We start from the raw sequence: 17755 nt of genomic DNA on the forward strand, positions 1-17755 counted from the left end.
TGTCCTCTTGGATCACAGATTATGATCTATACTTACCTAGTGCATAATTATGTTGTTTTTTTTAAATCAGATCTCATTGCTGTTACAGTCCAAAAAGTAATAAACAAATCAATGTTTCATATTATTTTAAACACAGTTCCTTATAAAAAGGTCTCCAGAGACAGTTCCCAAGAAAATGAGAAAGCCCATTCTCCAGATATAAAGAGAAAGCCCACTCACTGGCAGAGAAGGACCCATTCTCCAGATATAACACTACAGTTCCCATAATACGGGGGCAAGCAGGACTCCATTCTCCAGGTTGAGACAACAGCCCATAAGCGGGGGTAAAGCAGGACCCATTCTCCAGATAGACAAAGCCATAATACTCACTGGCAGAAGGACTCCCTTCTCCAGTAATACAGACTACAGTTCCCATAATACTCACTGGCAGGGGTCCATTCTCCAGGGGATATATACAGACTACAGATAATACTCCCTGGCAGGGGGTAAAGGGGGATAATACAGAGTTCCCAAACACTCACTGGGGTAACTCCATTCTCCAGATATAGAAAGTTCCCATAATAGCGGGGGTAAAGGGGGTAATCCAGAAATACACTACAGCGGGGGTACTCAAGGCAGGACTCCATTCTCCAGATATAGACAAAGTTCCCATAATACTCACTGGCAGGGGTCCATTCTCCAGGGGGATATATACAGAAAGTTCCCATAATACTCACGGGGGCAGAGCAGGGGTCCATTCTCCAGATATATAACTACAGTTCCCATAATACTCCGGGGCAGGGGACTCCATTCTCCAGAATAGACACTACGGGGTAATAATACTCACTGGCAGAGCAGGTCCAATGAGAAAGCCAGTTCGGGGGTAATACTCACTGGCAGAGGGGTAATGACTACAGAAATACTCACTGGCAGAGCAGGACTCCATTCTCCAGATATAATAGAAAGTTCCCATAATACTCCCTGGCAGGGGACTCCATTCTCCAGATATATACACTACAGTTCCCATAATACTCCCTGGCAGAGCAGGGATATAAGGGGGGTACAGTTGATAAACTCACTGGCGGGGAAAGGACCCATTCTCCAGATAATACAGAACAGTTCCCATAATACTCACTGGCAGAGCAGGACTCCATTCTGAGAAAGCAGAGCGGGGAAGTTGGGGTCCGAATGATTTATTTGTCACTTCCTATAAAACAGGAAAGAACACAATACCACTGACACATCTTAAACTAACAAGCAAACATGCAAGTGTCTTTTTTTTACCAAATGGGGATAGATGAGAAACTTACCTAGTGCATAATTATGTTGTTTTTTTTAAATCAGATCTCATTTGAGTTACAGTCCAAAGGGTAAAGGGGGTAATGAGAAAGCCAACAGGGAAAAGGTCTGGGGTAATGAGAAAGCCCAGCGGGGGTAAAGAGAAAGCCCAGGGGGGGTAATGAGAAAGCCAAGCAGGGGGTAAAAAGCCCAGGGGGTAAGAGAAAGCCCAGCAGGGTAAAGGGGGTGTTGGAAAACCAAGCAGGGTAAAGGGGGTAATGAGAAAGCCAAGCAGGGTAAAGGGGGTAATGAGAAAGCCAAGCAGGGTAAAGGGGGTGTTGGAAAACAAGAAGCCCAGTCTGAGAACACCTACTCATCTGTTCCCCAGAAAACCTCCATTGTAAATTAGAATGTGTTCTCTATTTAACGAGCCGAGTCAGTTAAGGTAAAAAACTAAATGCAAACAGTTACATCTACTCCTTTAGATGATGCATCGGTAATAAAAGTGTTTATTTAAAAACTGATGGGAGTTTTAACAGGAACTTTAAGTGTTATGGTAATGAGATGTTTGTACGTAATATCGTTTCATGTAGACTTCAACTATACTGAACAAGAACATAAAAACACAACATGTAATGTGTTGGTCCCACGTCTCACGAGATGAAATAAAACATCTCTCAAATTGTGTCCATCCCGGTTAGTGAGTATTTTAAACCTGTCAAGATAATCCGTCCACCTGACAGGTGTGGCACATCAAGATGATTAAACAGCATGATCATTACACAGGTGCACCTTGTGCTGGGGGCAATAAAAGGCCGCAAAAATGCACAGTTTTGTCACACAACACATGGCGCTGGGGCACTGTTGCCCCATCTGAATGGCGCTGGGGCACTGTTGCCCCATCTGAATGGCGCTGGGGCACTGTTGCCCCATCTGAACTGAATGGCGCTGGGGCACTGTTGCCCCATCTGAACGGCGCTGGGGCACTGTTGCCCCATCTGCTGGGTCACTGTTGCCCCATCTGCTGGGTCACATCACGTGACGTGACAAGCTGGGGTCTGCTGGACACTGTTGCCCATCCCCTTGGTGGGAGTCTGTTCGGTCATTCATTCACTGTTCCCCTCACACCCCCTCCAGCTCTCCCTGTCCCCTAGTGCCCCTCTCCTCTACGTCTGAGAGGGAACAGAACGCAGCCTGCCACCTCTCTGAAGCTCAACACTGCCACTGTCCGATGAGGAAAACTATGAGGGAATCATATGAGCCGTGGTAAAGTTTATATAAAATGTGATGATTCAAAATGCAAAAAACGGCACATCTCAAAAAGAACAAAGACGTGCATGACGTCATCCACTCCAACAGCACAGATAACCCTCAAGGTTCTATTTGCAAAACGGTGAAGTAAACCCGTGTTCTTTTATACGTGTATTGATCCGCGCGCTATAAAGCGTATATGACTCTTAAACCTGAACACGTTCACAGTTCACACTCAGTTCCACAGTGGCTTCCACTGTCAACACCGTCACCAATTATTTGCATAACAGAATTATAGCACGTTTTTACGTGTCATGAGGTGATGTTATGATCGTCATAAACCAGTAGATTTAATGAGTGAGCCTCTGTCTGTAAAATGTATCACGTGGAACAATTACCCAAATGTAATTAGATAATGAATAAGACAGGACTAAGTTTGGACGAGCGGGAACAATGAACTTTCCTCTTAAAAAGTGTGAGACACCTTTGACGTAGAGCCCTGTAGGCTGTTGTAGTCTTATCAAAAACATTTACCTGGATATATTTAGTTCGTCACATCAACCCAATCACGGATCAAACGAGAGGTTTTCGACGTGGTTATAAATGAATGATCTCCAACCTACCTCCATCCACCGTTGAGCCTCAGGGAAGGCGTCTTCACAGGTCACACTGGTCTGTTCTCGCCACTCCATCTCACCACACAGGCCTCAAACAGACAAGGGACTTGTATTCTAGTTGAAAGAGAACAAGACAAGGTCCTTATTGATATCGTTATGCCTCCGCTAAATACAAAACAAACAGCTTCAATCAAAGCATTTCCCCTGTCGACTAAGACACAATTATCCAGCGATGACGGTATTTAAAAAAAAAAAATGTGTTACCTGCGTTAAACTTCAGCTGCGATACTTGAAAGTCTAAACTCTGCTCACCGGAGAACGATTCCCGTTAATTGACTTCCGCGCGCCTCGCAAGGGGTCACTTGACACCAAACATTATTGACACGTGCAATAAACTAAAGTGGGCGTTTCCTGATGTTTGAAACGTCATCCTGTTCTGCAGCTGACGGTGTTTCTCTTTACTGAACACCAGGGGGCGTCACGGAGTCATAACGCGGTCTTCGCTGCTCACGTCGCTGTCTTCAGTGAAGAAGGAGTTCCACTAAATAACACAGCCACAAAGTCAGATTCCACAGCCACAAAGTCAAAATATGGCTACAAAAATGTGCTTTTTGGGTCTTCATCTGAGATTTGGGTTATGTATAAGGTAAGCAGGGTGGTTAAGGTTAATTTAAAGAAGAGAAATTGTCAGAGAGACAGACAGACAGACAGACAGACAGACAGACAGACAGACAGACAGACAGACAGACAGACAGACAGACAGACAGAGAGAGACAGAGAGAGAGAGAGAGGGAGAGAGAGAGAGAGAGGAGTCCGAGAGACAGACAGAGAGAGAAGAGCAAAGCGTCGTGGGGAACTGGGGCCACCCATATGGAAAAGAGAGTGGCCCCAGAAAGTCGCTTTGGACAAAAGAGAGATAGAGTGAGGGAGAGAAAGGAAGAGGGAGACAGAGAGAGAGAGAGAGAGAGAGAGAGAGAGAGAGAGAGAGAGAGAAAGGCAGACAGAGAGAGAGAGAGAGAGAGGGAGACAGAGAGAGAAGGGAGACAGAGAGAGAGGGACAGAGAGAGAGGGACAGAGAGAGAGGGGGAGAGAGAGAGAGAGAGAGAGAGAGAGAGAGAGAGAGTCAGAAAGGCAGACAGAGAGGGGGGGAGAGAGAGAGGGGGGAGAGAGAGAGAGAGTCAGAAAGGCAGACAGAGAGAGAAAGAGAGAGAGGGAGAGGGAGACAGAGAGAGGGGGGGGGTGAAATAACCGTAAACTGTTTCATCACTCCAGTCTACGCTGCAGCTTCAGTCTCAATCCAGGTCTGGAAGCTATTTCTTCATTATGCTCTGTCTGTTTGGCTTCATGAGGAATGTATTCAGCATCAACAACAGCATTCAGGGTTACAGCAGGATGGACATGTTTATTGGTCGTACACAGTTTAGCAGATGTTATAACGGTGCAGCTGAATGTTGATGTTACTAACTCCTAGAAACATGTGATGTTACTAACTCCTAGAAACATGTTGATGCTATTAACTCCTAGAAACATGTTGATGTTACTAACTCCTAGAAACATGTTGATGTTACTAACTCCTAGAAACATGTTGATGTTACTAACTCCTAGAAACATGTTATGTTACTAACTCCTAGAAACATGTTTGTTACTAACTCCTAGAAACATGTTATGTTACTAACTCCTAGAAACATGTTATGTTACTAACTCCTAGAAACATGTTGATGTTACTAACTCCTAGAAACATGTTATGTTACTAACTCCTAGAAACATGTTATGTTACTAACTCCTAGAAACATGTTATGTTACTAACTCCTAGAAACATGTTATGTTACTAACTCCTAGAAACATGTTTATGTTACTAACTCCTAGAAACATGTTGATGTTACTAACTCCTAGAAACATGTTATGTTACTAACTCCTAGAAAAACATGAAACATTTATGTTACTAACTCCTAGAAACATGTTGATGTTACTAACTCCTAGAAACATGTTGTTACAAAACTCCTAGAAACTTGTTTATGTTACTAACTCCTAGAAACATGTTCTGTTACTAACTCCTAGAAACATGTTTATGTTACTAACTCCTAGAAACATGTTATGTTACTAACTCCTAGAAACATGTTGATGTTACTAACTCCTAGAAACATGTTTATGTTACTAACTCCTAGAAACATGTTATGTTACTAACTCCTAGAAACATGTTTATGTTACTAACTCCTAAATGGGTACAAACATGTTTATGTTACTAACTCCTAGAAACATGTTCTGTTACTAACTCCTAGAAACATGTTATGTTACTAACTCCTAGAAACATGTTGATGTTACTAACTCCTAGAAACATGTTTATGTTACTAACTCCTAGAAACATGTTCTGTTACTAACTCCTAGAAACATGTTATGTTACTAACTCCTAGAAACATGTTTATGGGCTAGAAACATGTTGATGTTACTAACTCCTAGAAACATGGCATGTTACTAACTCCTAGAAACATGTTTGCAACTCCTAGAAACATGTTGATGCTAACTCCTAGAAACATGTTGATGTTACTAACTCCTAGAAACATGTTTATGTTACTAACTCCTAGAAACATGTTCTGTTACTAACTCCTAGAAACATGTTAGTTACTAACTCCTAGAAACATGTTGATGTTACTAACTCCTAGAAACATGTTCTGTTACTAACAGAAACAGCTAACTCCTAGAAACATGTTGATGCAACTCCTAGAAACATGTTGATGGCTAACTCCTAGAAACATGTTCTGTTACTAACTCCTAGAAACATGTTTATGTTACTAACTCCTAGAAACATGTTGATGCTAACTCCTAGAAACATGGCAGTTACTAACTACTAGAAACATGTTATGTTACTAACTCCTAGAAACATGGCAGTTACTAACTCCTAGAAACATATTTATGTTACTAACTCCTAGAAACATGGGAGTTACTAACCCTAGAAACATGTTCTGTTACTAACTCTAACAGGGCAGTTATGTTACTAACTCCTAGAAACATGTTTATGTTACTAACTCCTAGAAACATGGATGTTACTAACTCCTAGAAACATGTTGACTAACTCCTAGAAACATGTTGATGTTACTAACTCCTAGAAACAGGGCACTAACTCCTAGAAACATGTTGGCAGCCTCCTAGAAACAGATGTTACTAACTCCTAGAAACATGTTGATGTTACTAACTCCTAGAAACATGTTGTTACTAACTCCTAGAAACATGTTATGTTACTAACTCCTAGAAACATGTTATGTTACTAACTCCTAACAGGGCAGCCTCCTAACAGGGCAGCCTCCTAACAGGGCAGCCTCCTAACAGGGCAGCCTCCCAACAGGGCAGCCTCCCAACAGGGCAGCCTCCTAACAGAGCAGCCTCCTAACAGGGCAGCCTCCTAACAGGGCAGCCTCCTAACAGGGCAGCCTCCTAACAGGGCAGCCTCCTAACAGGGCAGCCTCCTAACAGAGCAGCCTCCTAACAGGGCAGCCTCCTAACAGGGCAGCCTCCTAACAGGGCAGCCTCCTAACAGAGCAGCCTCCTAACAGGGCAGCCTCCCAACAGGGCAGCCTCCTAACAGGGCAGCCTCCTAACAGAGCAGCCTCCTAACAGGGCAGCCTCCTAACAGAGCAGCCTCCTAACAGGGCAGCCTCCTAACAGGGCAGCCTCCTAACAGGGCAGCCTCCTAACAGAGCAGCCTCCTAACAGGGCAGCCTCCTAACAGGGCAGCCTCCTAACAGGGCAGCCTCCCAACAGGGCAGCCTCCTAACAGGGCAGCCTCCTAACAGGGCAGCCTCCTAACAGGGCAGCCTCCTAACAGAGCAGCCTCCTAACAGGGCAGCCTCCTAACAGAGCAGCCTCCTAACAGGGCAGCCTCCTAACAGGGCAGCCTCCTAACAGGGCAGCCTCCTAACAGAGCAGCCTCCTAACAGGGCAGCCTCCTAACAGAGCAGCCTCCTAACAGGGCAGCCTCCCAACAGGGCAGCCTCCCAACAGGGTTAGCCTCCTAACAGAGCAGCCTCCTAACAGGGCAGCCTCCTAACAGGGCAGCCTCCTAACAGGGCAGTTTAACAGAGCAGCCTCCCAACAGGGCAGCCTCCTAACAGAGCAGCCTCCTAACAGGGCAGCCTCCCAACAGGGCAGCCTCCTAACAGGGCAGCCTCCTAACAGGGCAGTCTCCTAACAGGGCAGCCTCCTAACAGAGCAGCCTCCCAACAGGGCAGCCTCCTAACAGAGCAGCCTCCTAACAGGGCAGCCTCCTAACAGGGCAGCCTCCTAACAGGGCAGCCTCCTAACAGAGCAGCCTCCCAACAGGGCAGCCTCCTAACAGAGCAGCCTCCTAACAGGGCAGCCTCCCAACAGGGCAGCCTCCTAACAGGGCAGCCTCCTAACAGGGCAGCCTCCATAACAGGGCAGCCTCCTAACAGAGCAGCCTCCTAACAGGGCAGCCTCCTAACAGGGCAGCCTCCTAACAGGGCAGTCTCCTAACAGGGCAGCCTCCTAACAGAGCAGCCTCCTAACAGGGCAGCCTCCCAACAGAGCAGCCTCCTAACAGGGCAGCCTCCTAACAGGGCAGCCTCCTAACAGGGCAGCCTCCTAACAGGTTATCCTCCTAACAGAGCAGCCTCCTAACAGGGCAGCCTCCTAACAGGGCAGCCTCCTAACAGGGCAGCCTCCTAACAGGGCAGCCTCCTAACAGGGCAGCCTCCCAACAGGGCAGCCTCCCAACAGGGCAGCCTCCTAACAGGGCAGCCTCCTAACAGGGCAGCCTCCTAACAGAGCAGCCTCCTAACAGGGCAGCCTGCCTAACAGGGCAGCCTCCTAACAGGGCAGCCTCCTAACAGGGCAGCCTCCATAACAGGGCAGCCTCCTAACAGGGCAGTTGCCTCCCAACAGGGCAGCCTCCTAACAGGGCAGCCTCCTAACAGAGCAGCCTCCTAACAGGGCAGCCTCCTAACAGAGCAGCCTCCTAACAGGGCAGCCTCCTAACAGGCAGCCTCCTAACAGGGCAGTTGCCATAACAGGGCAGCCTCCTAACAGGGCAGCCTGCCTAACAGGGCAGCCTCCTAACAGGGCAGCCTCCTAACAGAGCAGCCTCCTAACAGGGCAGCCTCCTAACAGGGCAGCCTCCTAACAGGGCAGCCTCCCAACAGAGCAGCCCTAACAGGGCAGCCTCCCAACAGGGCAGCCTCCTAACAGGCAGCCTCCTAACAGGGCAGCCTCCTAACAAGGCAGCCTCCCTAACAGGGCAGCCTCCTAACAGGGCAGATCCCAACAGGGCAGCCTCCTAACAAGCAGCCTTAATCCACAGTTTGAAAAACAGTATAAAAGAAAGGGTCCTTTATGTAATCTCAGGCAATGTGCCCCGGTGATATGTTGATCAATAAAGCAGCTTCCTTTAGAGATCCATAACCAGGCGGTGCAGTTGCCGTACCAGGCGGTGCATGCCATAACAGGCAGTGCAGTTGCCATACCAGGCGGTGCAGTTGCCGTACCAAACAGTTGCCTACCATGTGCAGTTGCCATACCAGGCGGTGCAGTTGCCATACCAGGCGGTGCAGTTGCCGTAAGGCGGTGCAGTTGCCTTTAGGCGGTGCAGTTGCCATACCAGGCGGTGCAGTTGCCATACCATGTGCAGTTGCCATACCAGGCGGTGCAGTTGTCGTACCAGGCAGTGCAGTTGCCATACCATGTGCATCTACCAAACAGCAGTTGCCGTACCATGTACAGATCTATAAAGGTGCAGTTGCCGTACCAGGCGGTACAGTTGCCTATAGGCGGTGCAGCTTCCTTTATGTGATCTATAAAGGCTTGCCTTTATGTGATCTATAAGTGACACTGCCTTTATGTGACCATGGACAAGAACAGTCCGAAAATAAAGAAAATAAAAAGATGTGAAATCTTATAAAGAGCTTCCTTTATGTAATCTATAAAGAGCTTCCTTTATGTGATTTATAAACAGCTTCCTTTATGTGATCTATAAACAGCTTCCTTTATGTGATCTATAAAGAGCTTCCTTTATGTGATCTATAAACAGCTTCCTTTATGTGATCTATAAAGAGCTTCCTTTATGTGATCTATAAACAGCTTCCTTTATGTGATCTATAAACAGCTTCCTTTATGTGATCTATAAAGAGCTTCCTTTATGTGATCTATAAACAGCTTCCTTTATGTGATCTATAAAGAGCTTCCTTTATGTGATCTATAAAGAGCTTCCTTTATGTGATCTATAAACAGCTTCCTTTATGTGATCAGTATAACACTAAACAGAGGAGATGGAACAAGGAGTATTTATTTAACCTTTATTTAACCAGACAAGTCAGTTAAGAACAAATTCTTATTTTTAATTACGGCCTGGGAACAGTGGGTCAACTGGTCTAGGAACAGTGGGTTAACTGGTCTAGGAACAGTGGGTTAACTGGTCTAGGAACAGTGGGTTAACTGGTCTAGGAACAGTTGGTTAACTGGTCTAGGAACAGTGGGTTAACTGGTCTAGGAACAGTGGGTTAACTGGTCTAGGAACAGTGGGTTAACTGGTCTAGGAACAGTGGGTTAACTGGTCTAGGAACAGTGGGTTAACTGGTCTAGGAACAGTGGGTTAACTGGTCTAGGAACAGTGGGTTAACTGGTCAGGATCAGAAACAGTGGGTTAACTGGTTAGGAACAGTGGGTTAACTGGTCAAGGAACAGTGCCAGTCCAACTGGTCTAACCACTGGGTTACCCTGAGTCTAGGAACAAGGGGAGATGGTGTCTAGAGGAACTGGGGTTAACTGGACAAGGAACAGTGGGTTCTACACTCTAGGAACAGTGGGTTAACTGGTCTGAGTGGAACAAGGGGTTAACTGGTGTCTAGAGGAACAGTGGGTTAACTGGTCTAGGAACAGATGGGTTAACTGGTCTAGGAACAGTGGGTTACCCTGGTCTGGAACAGTGGGTTAACTGTGTCTGTAGGGGCTGGGTTAACAGTCTAGGAACAGTGGGTTAACTGGTCTAAACAGTGGGCCACCCTGCTACCTTGTTCAGGAACAAGGAGAGATTTGTACCTTGTCAGCTCGGGGATTAAGGATCTTGCAGATGTCCTGCCAGTCCAACACTCTAACCACTGGGCCACCCTGCTACCCTGAGTGGAACAAGGAGAGATGGTGTCTGTAGAGGGCTGGGGTTAAGGACAACCCAGATGTCCTGCCTCCTCTACACTCTAACCACTAGGCCACCCTGCTACCCTGAGTGGAACAAGGAGAGATGGTGTCTGTAGAGGGCTGGGTTAAGAACAACCCAGATGTCCTACCTCCTCTACACTCTAACCACTAGGCCACCCTGCTACCCTGAGTGGAACAAGGAGAGATGGTGTCTGTAGAGGGCTGGGGTTAAGGACAACCCAGATGTCCTGCCTCCTCTACACTCTAACCACTAGGCCACCCTGCTACCCTGAGTGGAACAAGGAGAGATGGTGTCTGTAGAGGGCTGGGGTTAAGGACAACCCAGATGTCCTACCTCCTCTACACTCTAACCACTAGGCCACCCTGCTACCCTGACTGGAACAAGGAGAGATGGTGTCTGTAGAGGGCTGGGGTTAAGGACAACCCAGATGTCCTGCCTCCTCTACACTCTAACCACTAGGCCACCCTGCTACCCTGAGTGGAACAAGGAGAGATGGTGTCTGTAGAGGGCTGGGGTTAAGGACAACCCAGATGTCCTACCTCCTCTACACTCTAACCACTAGGCCACCCTGCTACCCTGAGTGGAACAAGGAGAGATGGTATCTGTAGAGGGCTGGGGTTAAGGACAACCCAGATGTCCTGCCTCCTCTACACTCTAACCACTAGGCCACCCTGCTACCCTGAGTGGAACAAGGAGAGATGGTGTCTGTAGAGGGCTGGGGTTAAGGACAACCCAGATGTCCTGCCTCCTCTACACTCTAACCACTAGGCCACCCTGCTACCCTGAGTGGAACAAGGAGAGATGGTGTCTGTAGAGGGCTGGGGTTAAGGACAACCCAGATGTCCTGCCTCCTCTACACTCTAACCACTAGGCCACCCTGCTACCCTGAGTGGAACAAGGAGAGATGGTGTCTGTAGAGGGCTGGGGTTAAGGACAACCCACATGCCTACTGTCAGTTTGTCAATGGATCAATAACATCAGCCCTTTTGACAGCAACATGTCACAGGGTTATTTTCAGTAAAACGGGCTTCGACCCCCAGAGAGCAAAACAGGAGGCCAAGCACAGTGTCACATAATTAACTCCTTATCAAGAGGAAATCTCAAGAGGAAACAGACAGAGAGGATCTGTCTACTCTGTCAGTCAGGGGTGTGTAGACAGACGGAGCAAGGTGTGACAGACATGCAGACAAGCAGAGACAGACAGACAAATCAAATCAAATTGTATTGGTCACATGCATTGAATACAACAGGTGGAGTAAGACCTTACAGTGAAACTTTACAAGCCCTGAACCAACAGTGCAGTTTTAAGGAAAATACCTAAATACCAACAACGCGAGACAAAAACAGACAGGCACAGGCAGACAGGCACAGACAGACAGACAGACAGACAGACAGACAGACAGACAGACAGACAGACAGACAGACAGACAGGCAGGCAGACAGGCAGGCAGACAGACAGACAGACAGACAGACAGACAGACAGACAGACAGACAGACAGACAGACAGACAGAGACACAGACAGGTGGTCAGGCGGACAGTCAGACAGACAGGCAGGCAGGCAGACAGACAGACAGGCAGACAGACAGACAGACAGGCAGGCAGACAGACAGACAGACAGACAGACAGACAGACAGACAGACAGACAGACAGACAGACAGACAGACAGGCAGGCAGACAGACAGACAGGCAGGCAGGCAGGCAGGCAGGAAGGCAGGCAGGCAGGCAGGCAGGCAGGCAGGCAGACAGACAGACAGAGACACAGACAGGCGGTCAGGCGGACAGACAGACATACATACACACAGACAGACAGACAGACAGACAGACAGACAGACAGACAGACAGACAGACAGACAGACAGGACAGAGCTATAGGTGGAAGGAATCTGTGGTTAAAGTGTGGTCCGATGGCGGCGGCTGTCTGTCTGAGAGGAAGTTGCATTGTGGGTTGTATGTCTGACTGAACACTGAAACCACCACAGGTCTCTCTACGACCCAGAGACCGATGCTGCAGTCAGAGGATGTTACAGTCCGACTGGACACAGGATGGTTCACGGTTACGTTGACCAATGTTTTGTGGTTTAATGTTCCTATCAAATGAACCACTGAAAACGTCTATCCTATTTTGGCTCTCTAAACAGCCGTGGGCGGGACATCATGCTGTTGATCGATGGGATGCCTGCCGTCAGCGTCCAATCGGAGTCTCTGGAGCCTCAGAGAACGGTAAAACCTGGTCTCTTCCTCTGTGTACTTTTCTCTACTCCCATCCTCTCTATTCCTGTTAGAGGTGCCAGTGGTTTTGCAGTCGGGGCGACAGCTAGTTAATTGTAGAGCGAGAGCGACAGGAAATGTGTGGGTAGTGTCTGTCTCGCTCTGGAGAGCGTCAGGGGCTCATCAGGGCCTCACTTAAATCAACAGACAAAGCAGTAGAAAGGCTGAACCACTCTGAAACACAAGCCCTCTGTTCTGTTCTGTTAGAGTGGGCCCACTGCCATGGACCTCTCCTCTCTCTCCTCTCCCTTCCTCTCCTCTCTCCTCTCCTTCTCCTCTCCTCTCCCTCTCCTCTCTTCTCTCCCTCTCCTCTCCTCTCCCTCTCCCCCCCCCCTCCCCTCCTCTCCTCCCTCTCCTCTCCCCTCCCCCTCTTCTCTTCTCTTCTCTTCTCTCTCTCTCTCTCTCCTCTCCCTCTCCTCTCCTTCTCTTCTCTTCTCCTCTCCTCCCTCTCCTCTCCCCTTCCCCTCCCTCCTCTCCTCTATCCACCTCTCCTTCCCCTCTCCCTCTCTCTCTTCTTCTGGAACAACAACGTAAACTACAGGAAAGAAGGAGAGGAAGGAGAGGAAGAGGAAGGACATAAGAACTAGTACAAACAGACTGATGAAGAGGAAGACAGATGAATTACAAAATGTCTCCCCTCTCCTCCTCTCTCCCCTCCCCCTCTCCTCTCCCACCTCTCCCTCTCTCCACCTTCCTCTCTCCTCCCTCTCCCTCCTCTCCTCCTTCCCCTCTCCTTCCCCTCCACTCTCCTCTCCCACCTCTCCTCTCTCCACCCTCCTCTCTCTCCTCTCCCCTCCTATCTCCCCCTCTCCTCTATCCCCTCTCCCCTTCCCCCTCCTCTCCCCTCCCTCTCCCCTCCCCCCCTCTCTTCTCTCCTCCTTTCTCCTTCCCCTCTCCCCTTCCCCTCCCCCTCCTCTATCCCCCTCTCCCCTCTCCTCTATCCCCCTCTCCCCTTCCCCTCCACTCTCCCCTCTCCCCTCTCCTCTATCCACCTCTCCTTCCCCTCTCCCCTCCACTCTCCTCTCTCCCCCTTTCTCCATCCCCTCTCTCCTCTCTCTTCCTTTCTCCTCTCCCCTCCCCTTGTCTCCTTCCCCTCTCCTCCCTCTCTCTCCTCTCTCCGCCTCTCTCCTCTCCAGTCTCTGTTGGCGTTGTCCCCTCCTGAGATGGACAGGGTGGTTCTGAAGAGGAAGATGTTCAGCCCAGTACCTCCAAGTCCTCCAGACACACAACCCTGTAACCCAAACTCTTTCCAGCCCCAGACAGAGCCTGTAGACCTGTCCACCAGCAGCTCCAGGACATCTCCGACATCCACAGGAGTCTCCCTGTGCCGCCTACCGTCCACCTCCATCACCAAGCCTTCCTCATCCTCATCCTCCTCCTCTGTCATTACGTATGTCCCAAAGACTCCTGCTATATCAGCGGCAGGTCCCGGCATGAGAGTCCTTTGTGGTTATGTCAGAGAGTACCTCTCCTCACACCACTCTCCTCCAGCCCCGCCCCTTGATGAAGCCCACCGTACGCCCGTAGTGGTAAGGCCCACACCCCTCTCCTCTAGCCCCGCCCCTCTTCAAGCCCACCGTCGCCCGTAGTGGTACGGCCCACACCCTCTCCTCTAGCCCCCGCCCCTCTTCAAGCCCACCTCGCCCTAGTGGTCGGCCCATCCCCTCTCCCTCTAGCCCCGCCCCTCTTCAAGCCCACCGTACGCCTGTAGTGGTACGGCCCACCCCTCTCCTCTAGCCCCCGCCCCTCTTCAAGCCCACCCTCCCGCCCGTAGTGGTACGGCCCACACCCCTGCTCTACACCTACCCAGCACACAGCAGAACCCTGGTGGTATCCCGACGTCCACATCACCGTCACCGTGGTGACGGCCAGGATGATGAGCTGCCGACCACGGGACTGGACAGTGTGACAGAGATGGGACAGGTTTTAACCAGAGTGGGTCATGAGTGAGTACAGAGATGGGACAGGTTATAACCAGAGTGTGTCATGAGTGAGTACAGAGATGGGACAGGTTACAACCAGAGTGGGTGGGTCAGGACTGACAACAGAGATGGGACAGGTTATAACCAGAGTGGGTCATGAGTGAGTACAGAGATGGGACAGGTTGTAACCAGAGTGGGTCAGGACTGACTACAGAGATGGGACAGGTTGTAACCAGAGTGGGTCAGGACTGACTACAGAGATGGAACAGGTTGTAACCAGAGTGGGTCATGAGTGAGTACAGAGATGGGACAGGTTGTAACCAGAGTGGGTCAGGACTGACTACAGAGATGGGACAGGTTGTTACCAGAGTGGGTCAGGACTGACTACAGAGATGGGACAGGTTGTAACCAGAGTGGGTCAGGACTGACTACAGAGATGGGACAGGTTGTAACCAGAGTGGGTCAGGACTGACTACAGAGATGGGACAGGTTGTAACCAGAGTGGGTCAGGACTGACTACAGAGATGGGACAGGTTGTTACCAGAGTGGGTCAGGACTGAATACAGAGATGGGACAGGTTGTTACCAGAGTGGGTCAGGACTGACTACAGAGATGGGACAGGTTGTAACCAGAGTGGGTCAGGACTGACTACAGAGATGTGACAGGTTGTAACCAGAGTGGGTGGGTCAGGACTGACTACAGAGATGGGACAGGTTGTAACCAGAGTGGGTCAGGACTGACTACAGAGATGGGACAGGTTGTTACCAGAGTGGGTCAGGACTGACTACAGAGATCTGGGACAGGTTGTTACCAGAGTGGGTCAGGACTGACTACAGAGATGGGACAGGTTGTTACCAGAGTGGGTCAGGACTGACTACAGAGATGGGACAGGTAATAACCAGAGTGGGTCAGGACTGACTACAGAGATAGGACAGGTTATAACCAGAGTGGGTCAGGACTGACTACAGAGATGGGACAGGTTGTAACCAGAGTGGGTCAGGACTGACTACAGAGATGGGACAGGTTGTAACCAGAGTGGGTCAGGACTGAATACAGAGATGGGACAGGTTGTAACCAGAGTGGGTGGGTCAGGACTGACTACAGAGATGGGACAGGTTGTAACCAGTGTGGGTCAGGACTGACTACAGAGATGGGACAGGTTTAAACCAGAGTGGGTCAGGACTGACTACAGAGATGGGACAGGTTTAAACCAGAGTGGGTCAGGACTGACTACAGAGATGGGACAGGTTTAAACCAGAGTGGGTCAGGACTGACTACAGAGATGGGACAGGTTGTAACCAGAGTGGGTCAGGACTGACTACAGAGATGGGACAGGTTGTAACCAGAGTGGGTCAGGACTGACTACAGAGATGGGACAGGTTGTTACCAGAGTGGGTCAGGACTGACTACAGAGATGGGACAGGTTTGTATCCAGAGTGGGTCAGGACTGACTACAGAGATGGAACAGGTTTGTATCCAGAGTGGGTCAGGACTGACTACAGAGATGGGACAGGTTGTAACCAGAGTGGATGGGTCAGGACTGACTACAGAGATGGGACAGGTTGTAACCAGAGTGGGTCAGGACTGACTACAGAGATGGGACAGGTTGTAACCAGAGTGGGTCAGGACTGACTACAGAGATGGGACAGGTTGTAACCAGAGTGGGTCAGGACTGACTACAGAGATGGGACAGGTTGTAACCAGAGTGGGTCAGGACTGACTACAGAGATGGGACAGGCTGTAACCAGAGTGGGTCAGGACTGACTACAGAGATGGGACAGGTTGTAACCAGAGAGTCTCCCTGTGGGTCAGGACTGACTACAGAGATGGGACAGGTTGTTATCAGAGTGGGAGTACTGACTACAGAGATGGGACAGGTTGTTACCAGAGTGGGTCAGGACTGACTACAGAGATGGGACAGGTTGTTACCAGAGTGGGTCAGGACTGACTACAGAGATGGGACAGGTTGTTACCAGAGTGGGTCAGGACTGACTACAGAGATGGGACAGGTAATAACCAGAGTGGGTCAGGACTGACTACAGAGATAGGACAGGTTATAACCAGAGTGGGTCAGGACTGACTACAGAGATGGGACAGGTTGTAACCAGAGTGGGTCAGGACTGACTACAGAGATGGGACAGGTTGTAACCAGAGTGGGTCAGGACTGAATACAGAGATGGGACAGGTTGTTACCAGAGTGGGTCAGGACTGACTACAGAGATGGGACAGGTTTGTATCCAGAGTGGGTCAGGACTGACTACAGAGATGGAACAGGTTTGTATCCAGAGTGGGTCAGGACTGACTACAGAGATGGGACAGGTTGTAACCAGAGTGGATGGGTCAGGACTGACTACAGAGATGGGACAGGTTGTAACCAGAGTGGGTCAGGACTGACTACAGAGATGGGACAGGTTGTAACCAGAGTGGGTCAGGACTGACTACAGAGATGGGACAGGTTGTAACCAGAGTGGGTCAGGACTGACTACAGAGATGGGACAGGTTGTAACCAGAGTGGGTCAGGACTGACTACAGAGATGTGACAGGTTGTAACCAGAGTGGGTGGGTCAGGACTGACTACAGAGATGGGACAGGTTGTAACCAGAGTGGGTCAGGACTGACTACAGAGATGGGACAGGTTGTTACCAGAGTGGGTCAGGACTGACTACAGAGATGGGACAGGTTGTTACCAGAGTGGGTCAGGACTGACTACAGAGATGGGACAGGTTGTTACCAGAGTGGGTCAGGACTGACTACAGAGATGGGACAGGTAATAACCAGAGTGGGTCAGGACTGACTACAGAGATAGGACAGGTTATAACCAGAGTGGGTCAGGACTGACTACAGAGATGGGACAGGTTGTAACCAGAGTGGGTCAGGACTGACTACAGAGATGGGACAGGTTGTAACCAGAGTGGGTCAGGACTGAATACAGAGATGGGACAGGTTGTAACCAGAGTGGGTGGGTCAGGACTGACTACAGAGATGGGACAGGTTGTAACCAGTGTGGGTCAGGACTGACTACAGAGATGGGACAGGTTTAGCCAGAGTGGGTCAGGACTGACTACAGAGATGGGACAGGTTTAAACCAGAGTGGGTCAGGACTGACTACAGAGATGGGACAGGTTTAAACCAGAGTGGGTCAGGACTGACTACAGAGATGGGACAGGTTGTAACCAGAGTGGGTCAGGACTGACTACAGAGATGGGACAGGTTGTAACCAGAGTGGGTCAGGACTGACTACAGAGATGGGACAGGTTGTTACCAGAGTGGGTCAGGAC

At 49.5% G+C, this 17755-nt stretch overlaps 1 protein-coding gene and 1 long non-coding RNA gene across 2 annotated transcripts; one reads left to right on the forward strand and one right to left on the reverse strand.

The window, feature by feature from the left end:
* Nucleotides 1-1162: 1162 nt before the first annotated feature.
* Nucleotides 1163-3907, reverse strand: LOC135532858 (uncharacterized). Its single transcript, XR_010454410.1, has 3 exons — nucleotides 3390-3907; nucleotides 3132-3239; nucleotides 1163-1186 (listed from the first exon to the last, which is right to left on the reverse strand). It is a non-coding gene; the product is annotated as an uncharacterized LOC135532858 (long non-coding RNA).
* An 8231-nt stretch (nucleotides 3908-12138) lies between these two features.
* On the forward strand, nucleotides 12139-14505 carry LOC135532860 (Krueppel-like factor 12). Its single transcript, XM_064960291.1, has 3 exons — nucleotides 12139-12507; nucleotides 13692-14084; nucleotides 14293-14505. The coding sequence occupies exons 1-3, from the start codon at nucleotides 12442-12444 to the stop codon at nucleotides 14503-14505; spliced, it is 672 nt and encodes a 223-aa protein (XP_064816363.1). The 5' UTR covers nucleotides 12139-12441.
* The last annotated feature ends 3250 nt before the right edge of the window (nucleotides 14506-17755 follow it).

Source organism: Oncorhynchus masou, unplaced genomic scaffold (genome assembly GCF_036934945.1).
Source record: "Oncorhynchus masou masou isolate Uvic2021 unplaced genomic scaffold, UVic_Omas_1.1 unplaced_scaffold_2065, whole genome shotgun sequence".
NCBI lineage: Eukaryota > Metazoa > Chordata > Actinopteri > Salmoniformes > Salmonidae > Oncorhynchus > Oncorhynchus masou.

What these genes read in the sequence shown, in the direction of transcription:
- LOC135532860 (XM_064960291.1), top strand. Translation starts at nt 12,442, where the DNA reads ATGCTGTTGATCGATGGGATGCCTGCCGTCAGCGTCCAATCGGAGTCT. An exon ending in CTCTGGAGCCTCAGAGAACG is followed by an intron (nt 12,508 to 13,691) that starts GTAAAACCTGGT and finishes TCTCCTCTCCAG; the next exon opens with TCTCTGTTGGCGTTGTCCCC. An exon ending in CCCACCGTACGCCCGTAGTG is followed by an intron (nt 14,085 to 14,292) that starts GTAAGGCCCACA and finishes CCTCTCCTCTAG; the next exon opens with CCCCCGCCCCTCTTCAAGCC.